This window comes from Trachypithecus francoisi, unplaced genomic scaffold (genome assembly GCF_009764315.1).
Source record: "Trachypithecus francoisi isolate TF-2019V2 unplaced genomic scaffold, Tfra_2.0 Lachesis_group3, whole genome shotgun sequence".
Taxonomy (NCBI): domain Eukaryota; kingdom Metazoa; phylum Chordata; class Mammalia; order Primates; family Cercopithecidae; genus Trachypithecus; species Trachypithecus francoisi.
In genome coordinates this window covers 148,697,448-148,713,608 of record NW_022681468.1, presented here as the reverse complement: position 1 = coordinate 148,713,608, position 16,161 = coordinate 148,697,448, and the positions used below count along the sequence as shown (strand labels likewise).

Below are 16,161 nucleotides of genomic sequence, written 5' to 3'. Positions count from 1 at the left end.
GAAATCCTGACTCTACTAAAAATACAAAAATTAGCTGGGCCTGGTGGTGGGCACCTACAATTCCAGTTACTCAGGAGGCTGAGGCAGGAGAATTGCTTGAACCTGGGAGGTGGAGGTTGCAGTCAGCCAAGATTGCACCACTGCACCCCAGCCTGGGTGACAGAGGGAGACTGTCTCCAAAAAAAAAAAAAAGAGTAACAACTGGGCTAGTGACAAACTATACTGGGATGAGGGTCTAAAGAACTGAGATAGAGCCAAGCCTCTAACTAGAGAGTGTTTCCTTATTTATAAAGTAGGAATAATAACACTGCCTTGACCACCTACCAGGGTAGTGTGAGACTAAAAGGAGAGAGAATAAGAAGAGTTTTAGAGCACACTAGAAACCAGGAAGTTCTATGTACATGTGAGGTACTATTTTATGAAAATAAAATAATAGGCCGGGCGCGGTGGCTCAAGCCTGTAATCCCAGCACTTTGGGAGGCCGAGACGAGCGGATCACGAGGTCAGGAGATCGAGACCATCCTGGCTAACACTGTGAAACCCCGTCTCTACTAAAAAAATACAAAAAATTAGCCGGGCGAGATGGCGGGCGCCTGTAGTCCCAGCTACTCGGGAGGCTGAGGCGAGAGAATGGCGTAAACCCGGGAGGCGGAGCTTGCAGTGAGCTGAGATCCGGCCACTGCACTCCAGCCTGGGCGACAGAGCGAGACTCCGTCTCAAAAAAAAAAAAAAGAAAGAAAGGTTCTATAGTCATTACTCTAGATATTGACAATGGCCACAGAAGAGATGTGTTTGAGAGGGCACAGTTCTTGATTTAGGTGTTTTTTTCTGAAAATAAAAAAAGAGTCAGAGGAAGCTGGGTGGGGTGGCTCACACCCGTGCTGGGACCAGCACTTTGGGAGGCCGAGGCGGGCGGATCACTTGAGGCCAGGAGTTCAAGACCAGCCTGGTCAACACAGTGAAATCCTGTCTCTACTAAAAATACAAAAAATTAACTGGGCGTGGTAGCATGTGCCTGTAATCCCAGCTACTTGGAATACAGAAGCACAGGAATTGCCTGAACCCAAGAGGCAGATGTTGCAGTGAGCAGACATTGAGCCACCACACTCCAGCCTTCTTTTTTTTTTTTTTTGAGACGGAGTCTTGCTCTGTCGCCCGGTCTGGAGTGCAGTGGCCGGATCTCAGCTCACTGCAAGCTCCGCCTCCCGGGTTTACGCCATTCTCCTGCCTCAGCCTCCCGAGTAGCTGGGACCACAGGCGCCCGCCACCTCGCCCGGCTAGTTTTTCGTATTTTTAGTAGAGACGGGGTTTCACCGTGTTAGCCAGGATGGTCTCGATCTCCTGACCTCGTGATCCGCCCGTCTCGGCCTCCCAAAGTGCTGGGATTACAGGCTTGAGCCACCGCGCCCGGCCCGCTCCAGCCTTCTTGACAGAGCAAGACTCTGTTTCCAAAAAGAAAAAAAAAAAAGGGGGGGGCGGTCAGAGGAGTTGAAGAGCAAATGCAAATTTTTAAAATCCCAAGTGACAGGAGGCAGTAAATCCAATTTAATGTCAGCCTGAAGACATGAAGAATATCTTAGCTTTCTTTTCCTTTCTACTGTGTAATTAATCAGACAAAGTACAAAAGACACTATTGTATTTCATCATCAAGCAATCACATACATTCAACTAGAAAGCATAAAGAATCCTTGCACTCAATCACAAAAACTTGTAGTCTAGTTATAAAGACAAAAGCACAAGCAAAACAGAAATGATACCAAAAAATGCACAATATAATTAATACTACATTACACTGTTAGGTTGGGAGTGTTGGAATTTCTTGTAAATACATTTGAGCAATTAAACTAGTCCATGAAAATCACCTTATTCCAAATTCTTGCAATGAGATCTTAATGGTGTCTAGAAAGATGAGGAGTTACTGTCTGCTTGTCTACACAGTTAAGAACCAATGTGTAAAAAATAAAGCTTATGAGGCCAGGCGCAGTGGCTCACGTCTGTAATTCCAGCACTTTGGGAGGCCGAGGTGGGTGGATCACAAGGTCAGGAGGCCGAGGTGGGTGGATCACAAGGTCAGGAGGAGGAACCCCGTCTCTACTAAAAATACAAAAAAAAAATTAGCTGGGCGTGGTGGTGGGCACCTGTAGTCCCAGCTACTTGGGAGGCTGAGGCAGGAGAATGGCATGGACCTGGGAGGCAGAGCTTGCAGTGAGCCAAGATCGCGCCACTGCACTCTAGCCTGGGCAACAGAGAGAGACTCTGTCTCAAAATAAATAAATAAAATAAAATAAAATAAAATATAAAGCTCACGAGCAATCTAAATAGCTGTTACTAAGTTCAAGCACTAAAGCGCAGTATTCCAGCCTAAACTCTATGGCATTCCCTGGCTTCCTGACCCCACGAAGAACAGATGCAGTAAGTTGGAAGTGTTAAAGAAGACATTACCAAGAAATGAGCACAATGGTCACTTCTCACCAATAATAACAGAGGAGAAAGGAAGCCGTATAAAGCAGTACCACACAGCTTGATATTTTGGAAGACTTTTTTTTACAGTACAGAAACTGTTATTCATAGTCATGGCTTTAAATCAACGGAAAAACTACTACACATGATATCCAACGGGCTGGCCGCAGTGGCTCACGCCTGTAATCCTAGCATTTTGACAGCCCGAGGCAGGCAGATCGCCTGAGCTCAGGAGTTCAACACCAGCCTGGGCAACACGGTGAAACCCCTTCTCTTCTAAAAATACAACAAATTAGCCGGGCGTGGCGGCAGATGCCTGTAATCCCAGCTAATTGAGAGGCTGAGGCAGGAGAATCGCTTGAACCTGGGAGGCGGAGGTTGCAGTGAGCCGAGATTGCGCCACTGCACTCTAGCCTGGGCGACAGAGTGAGACTCTGGCTAAAAAAAAAAAAAAAACCTATGAAGTATTTTTATTTTTTCTTTTGAGATAGAGTCTCACTCTGTCGCCCAGGTTGGAATGCAGTGGCATGATTACTGCTCACTGCACCCTTGACCTCCTGGGCTTAGGTGATCCTCCCACCTCAGCCTCCTGAGTAGCTGGGGCTACAGGTGCACACCACCACACCTAATTCTTGTATTTTTTAAAAGTCTTTTTTTTCCTTTTTAATTTTTATGTATGTATGTATGTATGTATGTATGTATGTATGTATGTATTTATTTGAGATGGAGTCTTGCTCTGTCGCCCAGGCTGGAGTGTAGTGGTGCAATCTCGGCTCAATGCAAGCTCCGCCTTCCGGGTTCACGCCATTCTCCTGCCTCAGTCTCTGGAGTAGCTGGGACTAGAGGCGCCCGCCACCACACCCGGCTAATTTTTTCATGTTTCATGTTTTTAGTAGAGACAGGGTTTCACCATGTTAGCCAGGATGGTCTCGAGCTCCTGCCCTCGTGATCCACCCATCTCAGCCTCCAAAGTGCTGGGATTACAGGAGTGAGCTACTGCACCCAGCCTAATTTTTCTGTTATTGCACCTCTAGCTACAATAATTTTTGTATTTTTAGTAGAGATGGGGTTTTGCCATGTTGTTCAGGCTGGTCTTGAACTTCCCAGCTCAAGTAATCCTCCCACCTTGGCCTCCCAAATCGCTGGATTACAGGTGTGAGCCACCACACCCTGCTGGCCATTTTTTTTTTTAACCCCAACTCATGATCGAATGGCTGCTAGCTCTCCTCTTCCTCATCTTGTTATTTTCCCTTCCAATCACTCTTGTTTGAATCCTTGATGTTTCTTCTCCTATCAAATGCTTTCAAGGAGAGGAAGTGATAGATAGCATCAAAGTGCCACACCACAGCATTATGACCTTGGCCAATGTAAATCTTACAAACAGCCTTGCTTCTTAGTTTTACATGTGCCTCCAGATACCAAGAATAATTCAATCACCAAAAATAATAGGACAAGTATATACTGTCATTAAATTTCAGTTTTTCCCCCAGCCAAGATACATTATACGTGAAACATCTACTTATTTCCTCATTAATATGACATTATACTTAATGTCCAGTGTATCCATTTTTTTCTGGATAGAAAACTTTCAGAGCTTCTCTCCATTTCCCCTCCCTGCTCATCAATTAGCTAAATATCTTTTTTTTTTTTTTTTTGAGATGGAGTCTCGCTCTGTCGCCCGGGCTGGAGTGCAGTGGCCGGATCTCAGCTCACTGCAAGCTCCGCCTCCTGGGTTTATGCCATTCTCCTGCCTCAGCCTCCGCAGTAGCTGGGACTACAGGCGCTCGCCACCTTGCCCGGCTAGATTTTTGTATTTTTTTTAGTAGAGACGGGGTTTCACCGTGTTAGCCAGGATGGTCTCGATCTCCTGACCTCGTGATCCACCTGTCTCGGCCTCCCAAAGTGCTGGGATTACAGGCTTGAGCCACTGCGCCCGGCAGCTAAATATCTTTTTGCTCTAAAATCAGTGCATGTCTCTGATTTTATAAACAAATTACCCCATCCTGGCTAACACGGTGAAACCCCATCTCTACTAAAAATACAAAAACGAGCCGGGCGAGGTGGCGGGCGCCTGTAGTTCCAGCTACTCAGGAGGCTGAGGCAGGAGAATGGCGTAAACCCGGGAGGCGGAGCTTGCAGTGAGCTGAGATCCGGCCACTGCACTCCAGTCCGGGCGACAGAGCGAGACTCCGCCACAAAAAAAAAAAAAAAAAAAAAAAAAAAAAAAAAAATTACCAATTAACTTTTTAGCTCAGTTGTTCTTGGCCAATTTTCTGTCCTAGCAAATCTGAGGGGACAAACGTATTTCTTTCTACCTATATTCATGGCTCACTAATGAAAATAAACAGTAAGAGAGACATATATAAGTTTGAAGAAACTCCAGGGCAGCTTCTGGTACAGGGAGGGCGTCCTCTGATGGAAAATTGCCACTTTATTTATTTATTTTTATTGAGATGCAGTCTCACTCTGGCGCCCAGGCTGGAGTGTAGTGGAGTGTTCTCAGCTCACTGCAACCTCTGCCTTTTGGGCTCATTCTGGGCTCAAGCGATTCTCATACCTCAGCCTCCCGAGTAGCTAGGACTACAGGCGCCCGCTACCACACCCGGCTAATTTTTGTATTTTTAGTAGAGACAGGGTTTCGCCATGTTGGCCCATCTGGTCTTGAACTCCTGACCTCAAGTGATCCACCTGCCTCGGCCTCCCAAAGTGCTGGGATTACAGGCATGAGACAAATGCCCAGCCTGAGAACTGCCACTTTAACAACCAAATTTCTAAAAGGTAGGCGATAAAGACACAAAAGTTGAAGAAACGAGAAGACATAGCAAACTACTTTGGTATGTGTTTTTTTTACCCATGAAAGATGTATTAATAATCATTATGACAGTGGCTCACACCTGTAATCCCAGCGCTTTGGGAGGCCAAGGCGGGCAGATCATGAGGTCAGGAGATAGAGACCAACATGGCTAGCACAGTGAAACCCCCTCTCTACTAAAAATACAAAAAATTAGCCGGGCGTGGTGGTGGGTGCCTGTAGTCCCAGCTGCTCGAAGGCTGAGGCAGGAGAATGGCATGAACCCGGGAGGCAGAGCTTGCAGTGAGCCAAGATCGCGCCACTGCACTCCAGCCTGGGCAACAAAGAGAGACTCCGTCCGTCTCAAAAAACAACAACAACAACAACAACAAAACACATTATGAAAGGGAAATAAAGAGCCACTGTCTCAAACTTTATGTCTTAAGAATCTCTCAGAAGTCCCTTACACAATCTAAAAGGTCCACAGCAGCAATAAGTTTGAGCTCACAGTAATAACATTGAGTTATACAGTGGCTGAATTTTTTAATAAAGATTTTAATAGTTATTTTCTGAATTGTCCAAAATAATGAACCATTTGCTCTAACTCTGAGGTGCTCTGTTCTAAGTTAGTATCTTGAGCCAAAGAGACATGATGCAAACCGAAAAACAGGCATCTTTCAGAATGACCACGATATAGACGCTGCTCTCATGAGAGAGGGACTGGAGTAGAGTAAAATAAGCCTGAGGGCCTGGAGAACTAGAACCTGGAGGAAGCAGCAGGAGCTAAGAATCCTGTAGGGGAAAAGTCATTCAAAGGCTCATTTCCTACTGGGCAGGGTGACGCCTACTGTCAGCTTTTTCTCCAATATGTGTACAAATCGTTGGGTAGTGTTCTAAGATGAGCAGTTTTTTACATTATTAAGCAGCTGCGAGTAATAAAGCGAACCCTAAACCATAAAGGATTTTATGGATGTGGATCTCCTCCAACACAAGTTGTGGGCTCCTCTAATGCTTTGGCTAAAAAAGGAGGAAGGGAGGCCGGGCGCAGTGGCTCAAGCCTGTAATCCCAGCACTTTGGGAGGCCGAGACAGGCGGATCACGAGGTCAGGAGATCGAGACCATCCTGGCTAACACGGTGAAACCCCGTCTCTACTAAAAATACAAAAACTAGCCAGGTGAGGTGGTGGGCGCCTGTAGTCCCAGCTACTCGGGAGGCTGAGGCCGGAGAATGGCGTAAACCCGGGAGGCGGAGCTTGCAGTGAGCTGAGAGCTGGCCACTGCACTCCAGTCCGGGCGACAGAGCGAGACTCCGCCTCAAAAAAAAAAAAAAAAAAAAGGAGGAAGGGAATCTCAATAGTAGCCTCGAAAGTTAGGACTCTGACCTAACTTTAACAACAGAAATATGGAGAGTGAATGTGTTCCAAGCGGACTTACTGCTTGTATCTTAAGGAATAACAGAGACCACAAACACATTACAAGGTATTCCAGCCATAACACAGATTCGAACTTAATAGAATATTGAGTGGCAAGGGTGGACCACAGCAGCTGACTTCTGAAACATGAAAAATAAAAGTAGCGGCCGGGCGTGGTGGCTCAAGCCTGTAATCCCAGCACTTTGGGAGGCCGAGACGGGCGGATCACGAGGTCAGGAAATCGAGACCATCCTGGCTAACCCGGTGAAACCCCGTCTCTACTAAAAAACAGAAAAAACTAGCCGGGCGAGGTGGCGGGCGCCTGTTGTCCCAGCTACTCAGGAGGCTGAGGCAGGAGAATGGCGTAAACCTGGGAGGCGGAGCTTGCAGTGAGCTGAGATCCGGCCACTGCACTCCAGCCTGGGCGACAGAGCAAGACTCCGTCTCAAAAAATAAATAAATAAATAAAAGTAGCTATAAGAATAGTGGGAGAGCCTGGGCGACAGAGCAAGACTAGGTCTCAAAAAAAAAAAAAAGAATAGTGGGAGAGAAAATTATTTCAAGGTTTTTCTGTGTTATCTAGGCATTTAAAGAAAGAAAATAGAAAACAAAATGAAAAAGCAAATTATTTCATAGACCCCCTCTGATTTTTTATTAATTTGAGAGAAATTATAGCTCCTCCATTAAAAACAAACAAAAGAATAAACTTTTGGTGGCCGGGCGCGGTGGCTCAAGCCTGTAATCCCAGCACTTTGGGAGGCCAAGATGGGCGGATCACGAGGTCAGGAGATCGAGACCATCCTGGCTAACACGGTGAAACCCCGTCTCCACTAAAAAATACAAAAAATTAGCCGGGCGAGGTGGCGGGCGCCTGTAGTCCCAGCTACTCGGGAGGCTGAGGCAGGAGAATGGCATAAACCCGGGAGGCAGAGCTTGCAATGAGCTGAGATCCGGCCACTGCACTCCAGCCTGGGCGACAGAGCGAGACTCCGTCTCAAAAAAAAAAAAAAACAAAAAAAAACAAAGAATAAACTTTTGGCCAGGCATGGTGGCTGATCACAAGGTCAGGAGAATGAGACTATCCTGGCTAACATGGTGAAACCCCGACTCTACTAAAACTACAAAAAATTAGCTGGGTGTGGTGACATGCGCCTGCAGTCCCAGCTACTCGGGAGGCTGAGGCAGGGGAATTGCTTGAACCCAGGAGGCAGAGGTTGCAGTGAGCCGAGATCACACCACTGCACTCCACAAAGTGAGACTCTGTCACAAAAAAAAAAAAAGAGGCTGGGTTCGGTAGCTCATGCCTGTAATCCCAGCACTTTGGGAGGCCAATGAGGCGGGTCACCTGAGGTCAGGAGTTCGAGACCACCCTGGCCAACACAGTGAAACGCCGTCTCTACTAAAAATAAAAAATCAGCCGGGTGTGGTGGCACATGGCTGTAGTTCCAGTTACTGAGGAGGCTGAGGCAGGAGAGTTGCTTGAACCCGGGAGGCAGAGGTTGCTGTGAGCCTTGCAAGATCACGCCACTGCACTACAGCCTGGCAGACACAGTGAGACTGGGCCTCAAAAGAGTAAACTTTCATGACTTCTTGCTGCAGAAAGCAATTTTAGATCTATTAAATTATTTAAGATTAAGAGAATATCATGGCTGGGTGCAGTAGCTCACGCTCATAATCCCAACACTTTGGGAGGTTGAAGAGGGTAGATCACCTGGGGTCAAAATTTCGAGACCAGCCTGGCCAACATGGTGAAACCTTGTCTCTACTAAAAATACAAAAACTAGCCGGGTGTGGTGGGGCATGCCTGTAATTCCAGCTACTCGAGAGGCTGAGGCAGGAGAATCGCTTGAACTCAGGAGGCAGAGGTTGCAGTGAGCTGAGATTGTGCCACTGCACTCTAGCCTGGGTGACAGAGTAAGACTCACTCTTAAAAAAAAAAAAAAAAAAGATTATCACTGCAGTTGATCAGAAGGGAATCACTCCAATATGCACATTCAGGACACAGGTAAACACTATTCAGCTGCTAATTAAATTTCATTGTATTAATAAACATTTTTTATTTTACTGTTAACAAATATTTTCCTAGGCTACAGGGTAAGAAATTACATTGAAAGGTGATATCCGGCTTCTCTCCAAGGAATTACTAAGGGGAAGAAAATACTTTAAATCAAATGGAAGGCTTGATGTACACGCCTGTAATCTCAGCAGTTTGGGAGGCCAAGGCGGGTGGATCAACTGTGCTCGGAAGTTTGAGATCAGAATGGCAAACATGGTGAAACCCTGTCTCCACTAAAACTAAAAAAATCAGTCGGGCATTGTGATGCATGCTTGTAGTGCCAGCTACTCGGGAGGCTGAAGCAAGAGAATCAGTTGAACCCGAGAGGCAGAGGTTGCAATGAGCCAAGATCATGCCACTGTACTCTGGCCTGGGCAACAGAGTGAGACTCCTTCTCAAAAAAATAAAATAAAATAAACAAATCAAATGAGAAACATGTAGAAGTGTTTCAAATATCTGTTCCCTTATCCCTGTCTTCATTAAGGTTCTGGACCGTTTAGGGCCTGCCATTGTTGGTAGGTAATTTGGGAAAGTCACTGACCGTGGTCTAGACAATGAACAGTTGGATTTTCCTCCTTTGAAGTTAACACCATCACTCTGAGGGATGTTGAATCAACCTTCCCAAAGAAAGATTCTTTTCTCACTAAAGTATTTCCCATTAAACTATGGCATCCTTGATAGAATTTATTTTCTAACATGAAAGTGAGATTAAAAAGATGACTCAAAAATTAAAAAGAGAGGCCGGACGCGGCGGCTCACGCCTGTAATCCCAGCACTTTGGGAGGCCGAGGCAGGTGGATCACGAGGTCAGGAGATCAAGATCATCCTGACTAACAAGGTGAAACCCCATCTCCACTAAAAATAATAAAAAAAATTAGCCAGGCATGGTGGCAGGTGCCTATAGTCCCAGCTACTCGGGAGGCTGAGGCAGGAGAATGGCGTGAACCCAGTGCAGTGAGCAGAGACTGCGCCACTGCACTCCAGCCTGGGCAAGAGAGCAAGACTCTGTCTCAAAAAAAAAGAAAAAAGAAAAAAACATGACTACTGACTGTATCATTTCTGCAATAAGGCTAAAAAAAAAAAAAAAAAAAGGCTACAGAATGGCTACGCATGTTCTGCAGAGGGACCCACTAGGTAACTTGCGGCACAATGAATATGACATTGACATTCAGTAGCTTTCATTACACCATTTTCTTTTTTTTTTTTTTTTTTTTTTTGAGACAGTCTTGCATTGTCACCCAGGCTGGAATACAGTGGGGCGATCTAGGCTCACTGCAACTTCTGCCTCCTGGGTTCAAGGAATTCTCCTACCTCCGGAGTAGCTGGGATTACAGGCATGCGCCACCATGCCCAGCTAATTTTTGTATTTTTTAGTAGAGACAGGGTTTCCCCATGTTGGCCAGGCTGGTCTCGAACTCCTGACCTCAGGTGATCGACCCACCTCAGCCTCCCAAAGTGCTGGGATTACAGGCATGAGCCACCACGCCCGGCCTTCCTTACACCATTTTCTTTCCCCAAAAAATTCTTGTAGATCTTACGTTGTAAGTCTCAGTTTAAGGAAGTGAGGCCAACAGGAGCCACCAAAGTGAGGACCCTCAACTATCTAATGGTCCCAGAAGCTGAGGCCCTCCACACCCACCTCATCGTCACTGTCAGACGTCTCCGAGTCTGACGAGGCTGCAGGCTGACTCACAGGCGGCTCCTTCTCCTCAGAGTCACTGCGCTTTCGCTTTGCCAGGGACAAGAGCTCCTAATGGGACAGAAATAGGCACATCAGTTTTGTTCAGCAGAGAAAGAATATCCAAGAATAACAAAATGCCCACCCTCTCTAGATCTTTTTTATATTTTTGTGCTTTCAACTAAAGGACACTGTCACAGGGACTTCTATCAGCATGAACAGACTGACTGCTAGGATTCCAAGGTGCTGAAGAAATGTTTACAAAATCTGCCCCACCTTTTTAATGGGAAATATATGTCTGAAGTTGGACAGGAACTGGAACCAAACTGGAGGCTATCCCCAAATTGTTCCTGATTCTACCCTAAACAACAGAAGCATTGATTCTCTGGGACTGGTAAGAATCACGTTTACAAAGGTAACCTACTCACTGTTTTAACTGGTATAGCTAGCTAACCTTTTACTGTGTTTTATGGTAAAACTGGCATTTGTGGGGCAGTTTTGAATAAGCTTACAAACTGTAATTTCTGAGGTCATTTTATACTCTGAATACTAAAACCAGAAAAAGCGTCCAGTGTTTAATCCAGTTTCTGACAACAAGCAGTAAGTGTGCTGGCCACTACACCAGAATCCTAATTTCACCAGCCCTATTCCCCCATTCACCCACCTCTGCCTTGTCCTGGTCATTTAAGTGAGATGACAGTAAGAAGGAAGTGCCAGTAAGTAAGCCATGACTACAACCGAGATTTGCTTTGTCACATGGTTCCCTTCTCACATGAAGTCTCCCCAGCTCAGTCCAGTCACTCAAAAACACAACAAAAGGTTACTTGCTCTGCTTTCTGCTAATCCCAATATCAGTCCACAATTATACTGTACTCACTAGATGCCAGGTACTTTTTTCTTTTTTTCTTTTATTTTGAGACAGTCTCAATGTGTTGCCCAGGCTGGAGTACAGTGGAGCGACCTCAACTCACTGCAAGCTCCGCCTCCCGGGGTTCACACCATTCTCCTGCCTCAGCCTCCCAGTAGTTGGCAGGCGCCCGCCACCACGCCCGGCTAATTTTTTTTTTTTTTTTGAGACGGAGTCTCGCTCTGTCGCCCAGGCTGGAGTGCAGTGACCGGATCTCAGCTCACTGCAAGCTCCGCCTCCCGGGTTTAGGCCATTCTCCTGCCTCAGCCTCCCGAGTAGCTGGGACTACAGGCACCCGCCACCTCACCCGGCTAATTTTTTGTATTTTTTAGTAGAGACGGGGTTTCACCATGTTAGCCAGGATGGTCTGGATCTCCTGACCTCGTGATCCGCCCGTCTCGGCCTCCCAAAGTGCTGGGATTACAGGCTTGAGCCACCGCGCCCGGCCTAATTTTTTTGTATTTTTAGTAGAGACAGGGTTTCACCGTGTTAGCCAGGATGGTCTTGATCTCCTGACCTCATGATCCACCCACCTTGGCCTCCCAAAGTGCTGGGATTACAGGCGTGAGCCACTGTGCCCAGCCCAATGCCAGGTACTTTTCTAAACATCTGATACTTAATCTTCACAACAACTGATAGCATTACCATTTAAAGATAATGAAAGAAAAGAGATTTTTGTTGTTGTTCTTGATTTTTTTTTTTTTTTTTTGAGACAGAGTCTCGCTCTGTCGCCCAGGCTGGAGTGCAGTGGCTGGATCTCAGCTCACTGCAAGCTCCACCTCCCGAGTTCCCGCTATTCTCCTGCCTCAGCCTCCCGAGTAGCTGGGACTACAGGCGCCCGTCACCAAGCCCGGCTAGTTTTTTGTATTTTTTTTTAGTAGAGACGGGGTTTCACCAGGTTAGCCAGGATGGTCTCGATCTCCTGACCTCGTGATCCGCCCGTCTCGGCCTCCCAAAGTGCTGGGATTACAGGCTTGAGCCACCGCACCCGGCCTGTTCTTGATTTTTATTGTTTGTTTGTTTCGAGATGGAGTCTTGCTCTGTCGCCCAGGCTGGAGTGCAGTGGGGCAATCTCAGCTCACTGCAACCTCTGCCTCCTGAGTTCAAGTGATTCTCCTGCCTCATCCTCCCGAGTAGCCGGGACTACAGGCACGTGCCACCACACCTGGGTGATTGTTTGTATTTTAGTAGAGACGGGGTTTCACCAAGTTGGCCAGGATGGTCTCAATCTCCTGACCTTGTGATCTGCCCGCCTCAACCTCCCAAAGTGCTGGGATTACAGGCGTGAGTCACCAGGCCTGGTCTCTTGTTTTTGAGACACAGCCTCACTCTGTTGCCCAGGCTAGAGCACAGCGCACGATCTCAGCTGACTGCAACCTCCACCTCCCAGATTCAAGCAATTCCCGTGCCTCAGACTCCCAAGTAGATGAGACTACAGGAGCATGCCACCTTGCCTGGCGAATTTTTTTTTTTTTGAGATGGAGTCTTGCTCTGTCGCTCAGGCTAGAGTGCAGTGGCATGATCTCAGCTCACTGCAAGCTCTGCCTCCCGGGTTCACATCATTCTCCTTCTACCTCAGGCTCCCCAGTAGCTGCGACTACAGGCGCCCGCCACCACTCCCGGCTAATTTTTTTTTTTTTAGAAGGAGTCTCGCTCTGTTACCCAGGCTGGAGTGCAGTGGCACAGTCTCAGCTCACCGCAAGCTCCGCCTCCTGGGTTCACACCATTCTCCTGCCTCAGCCTCCCGAGTAGCTGGGACTACAGGCGCCCGTCACCAAGCCCAGCTAATTTTTTTTTTTTAAGTAGAGACGGGGTTTCACCATGTTAGCCAGGATATTCTCAATCTCCCCACCTCGTGATCTGCCTGCCTTGGCCTCCCAGGGTGCTGGGATTACAGGCGTGTGCCACCACACCCAGCCATGCCTGGCTAATTTTTGTTCTTTTAGTAGAAATGGGGTTTTATCATGTTGCCCAGGCTGGTCTTGAATTATTGACCTCAAGTGATTCACCCGCCTTGGCCTCCCAAAGTGCTGGGATTACAGGTGTGAACTACCGCACCAGGCCAAGAAACTAAGGAGTTTAAGTAACTTCCCCAAGCTGTGTAACTTACCTGGTAATACAGCTGGTACACGACAGAGTCAGGATTCAACCCTCGGCAGATAGAACCCTGGCTCCTAACTGAGTCATGGTTTACTAGTCTAAAACATTTTTCCCTTCTGCCACAAGAAAGAAGATAAAGCTAATAAACACTAGTAGTAATATTCCTTAATGATGATGGCACTATACAATTATGGATTAAGTGCCAGGACAGATTGTAAAATAACAGACTACTACAAAGTATCTGTTTTATTCTCCCAGTCTCTTTCTATTTTAGGAGTACACCCTCCCTCCTTGGCTAGAATGAGAAATGACCTTCTCAGATTAAGCAGCTGACACTTTCTTGTTCATAAACACTCATAAAATGTTAACTCTTGTCATTTCACTACAGAGAGCTAACATACCAACTTCCTGAAAGACTGAAATCATACTCTACTTTTTCATACCAAAATGGTCACTCTGTGGACCAAATGCAAATTATATCAACACTTGGGTGTTTATAGTCATTTTAAAACTTGAGGTAAATTGGGCACAGTGGTTTACACCTATAATCCCAACACTTTGGGAGGCCAAGGTGGGAGGCTTGCTTGTAGAGACCCAGTATCTACAAAAACAAAACAAAAAACCCAAACTTGAGGTATAATTTATATATAGTATATTTTATCCTTTCTAATATACTCTTCTAATATGCTAATACATATAGTTCTATGAGTTTGACAAATACTTTAAACCACGACCACAGTCAAGATCTGTATCTTCTCTGATACAGAGAAGATCTAATCTCTTCTCTGACCCTTTCAGGTTCACAAATACACTGGTATTCCTGTTTTGATACCAATTGATTATAACAGAGATTTGGATTTGCTTTCAATCAAAACAGAGTAGACAGTTGCTAAAAGTTACTGTAGGCAGGAGGCTACAGGCAGGAGAATTGCTTGAACCTGGGAGGCAGAAGTTGCAGTGAGCCAAGATCATGCCACTGCACTCCAGCCTGGGAGACAGAGCAAGACTCCATCTCAAAAAACAGAAACATAAAAAAAAGTTACTGTAACTAAAGTGTTAAGACATGAGTACTGCCGGCCAGGCGCAGTGACTCACGCCTGTAATCCCAGCACTTTAGGAGGCCAGGGTGGGCAGATTACGAGGTCAAGACTTTGAGCCCATCCTGGCCAACATAGTGAAACCCCGTTTCTACTAAAAATACAAAAAATTAGCCGGGTATGGTGGCGTGCACCTGTAATCCCAGCTACTCGGGAGGCTGAGGCAGGAGAATTGCTTGAACTCAGGAGGCGGAGGTTGCAGTGAGCAGAAATCGCCCCACTGCACTCCAGTCCAGGTGACAGAGCAAGACTCTATCTCAAAAAAAAAAAAAGCACGGCCGGGCGCGGTGGCTCATGTCTGTAATTGCAGCGCTTTGGGAGGCCGAGGTGGGTGGATCACGAGGTCAGGAGATAGAGACCATCCTGGCTACCATGGTGAAACCCCGTCTCTACTAAAAATACAAAAAATTAACCAGGCGTGGTGGCGGGCGCTTCTAGTCCCAGCTACTTAGGAGGCTGAGGCAGGAGAATGGCGTGAACCCGGGAGGCGGAGCTTGCAGTGAGCCCAGATCGTGCCACTGCACTCCAGCCTGGGCAACACAGTGAGACTCTGCCTCTAAAAAAAAAAAAACACACACATTAGTACTGCCTTCCTGTTAAGGAGGTTCCACTCCATATCCCATCATCTACACTCTATAGTTCCATCATCCCTCAATTCTCTTGTCTTTGTACATCCCTTCTCCCATTCCCTGGCAACTAGAGACCTGTTTTCTATTCCTATGGAACATCATATAGATAGAATCATATAGTACCTTAGCCTTTTGAGTCTGGCTTCTTTCATTTGGCATAGAGCATCTGAGATTCATTCACATTGCAGCATGTATCATTACTATAGTTTGTCTCTATTTTTGATAAGTAGTATTCCACTGAATGAATGTATCACACTTTGTTGAACCATTTACCAGCTGAAAAACATCTGTGCTAGGTGTAGTGGTTCACGCCTATAATCCCAGCACTTTGGGAGGCCAAGGCAGGTGGATCATGAGGTCAGGAGATCGAGACCATCCTGGTTAACACGGTGAAACCCTGTCTCTACTAAAAATACAAAAGATTAGCTGGGTGTGGTGGCATGCACCTGTAGTCAAGGTGGGAGGACCACTTGAGCCCAAAAGTTTGAGACCAGTTTGGCAACATAGCATGACCTTGTCTTTACTTAAAAAAAAAAAAAAGGCCAAGCACGGTGGCTCATGCCTGTAATCCCAGCACTATGAGAGGCCAAGGCAGGCACATCACCTGAGGTCAGGAGTTCGAGACCAGCCTGACCAACATGGAGAAACCCCATCTCTACTAAAAATACAAAATTAGCCGAGCATGGTGGCACATGCCTATAATCCTAGCTACTCAGGAAGCTGAGGCAGGAGAATTGTTTGAACCCGGGAGGCAGAGGTTACATGAGATCACGCCATTCCACTCCAGCCTGGGCAACAAGTGCAAAACTCCATCAAAAAAAAAAAAAAAAAAAGTGTGGTAGCGAACAACAACAATAACAATAAAACATCTGAGTTGTTACCATTTGGGGGTAATTCTATGTTCATGTACAGTCTTCTACGTAAACATTAGTTTTTACTTCACTTGAGTAAATACCTAGGACTGGGATTGCTGGGTTATATAGTAATATGTTTATGGTCTTTACCATGTCCTTTTTCCCCGTATTACTTTA

General features: G+C 46.3%; 1 protein-coding gene across 1 annotated transcript in view; it reads right to left on the bottom strand.

The window, feature by feature from the left end:
• The window catches only part of RTF1 (RTF1 homolog, Paf1/RNA polymerase II complex component), a 73,951-nt gene that overhangs the window by 41,090 nt on the left and 16,700 nt on the right, over nucleotides 1-16,161 (bottom strand). The window contains exon 2 of the mRNA XM_033190482.1: nucleotides 10,359-10,469. Within this exon, the coding sequence (XP_033046373.1) occupies nucleotides 10,359-10,469 (111 nt within the window). The remainder of the gene's footprint in view (nucleotides 1-10,358; nucleotides 10,470-16,161) is intronic.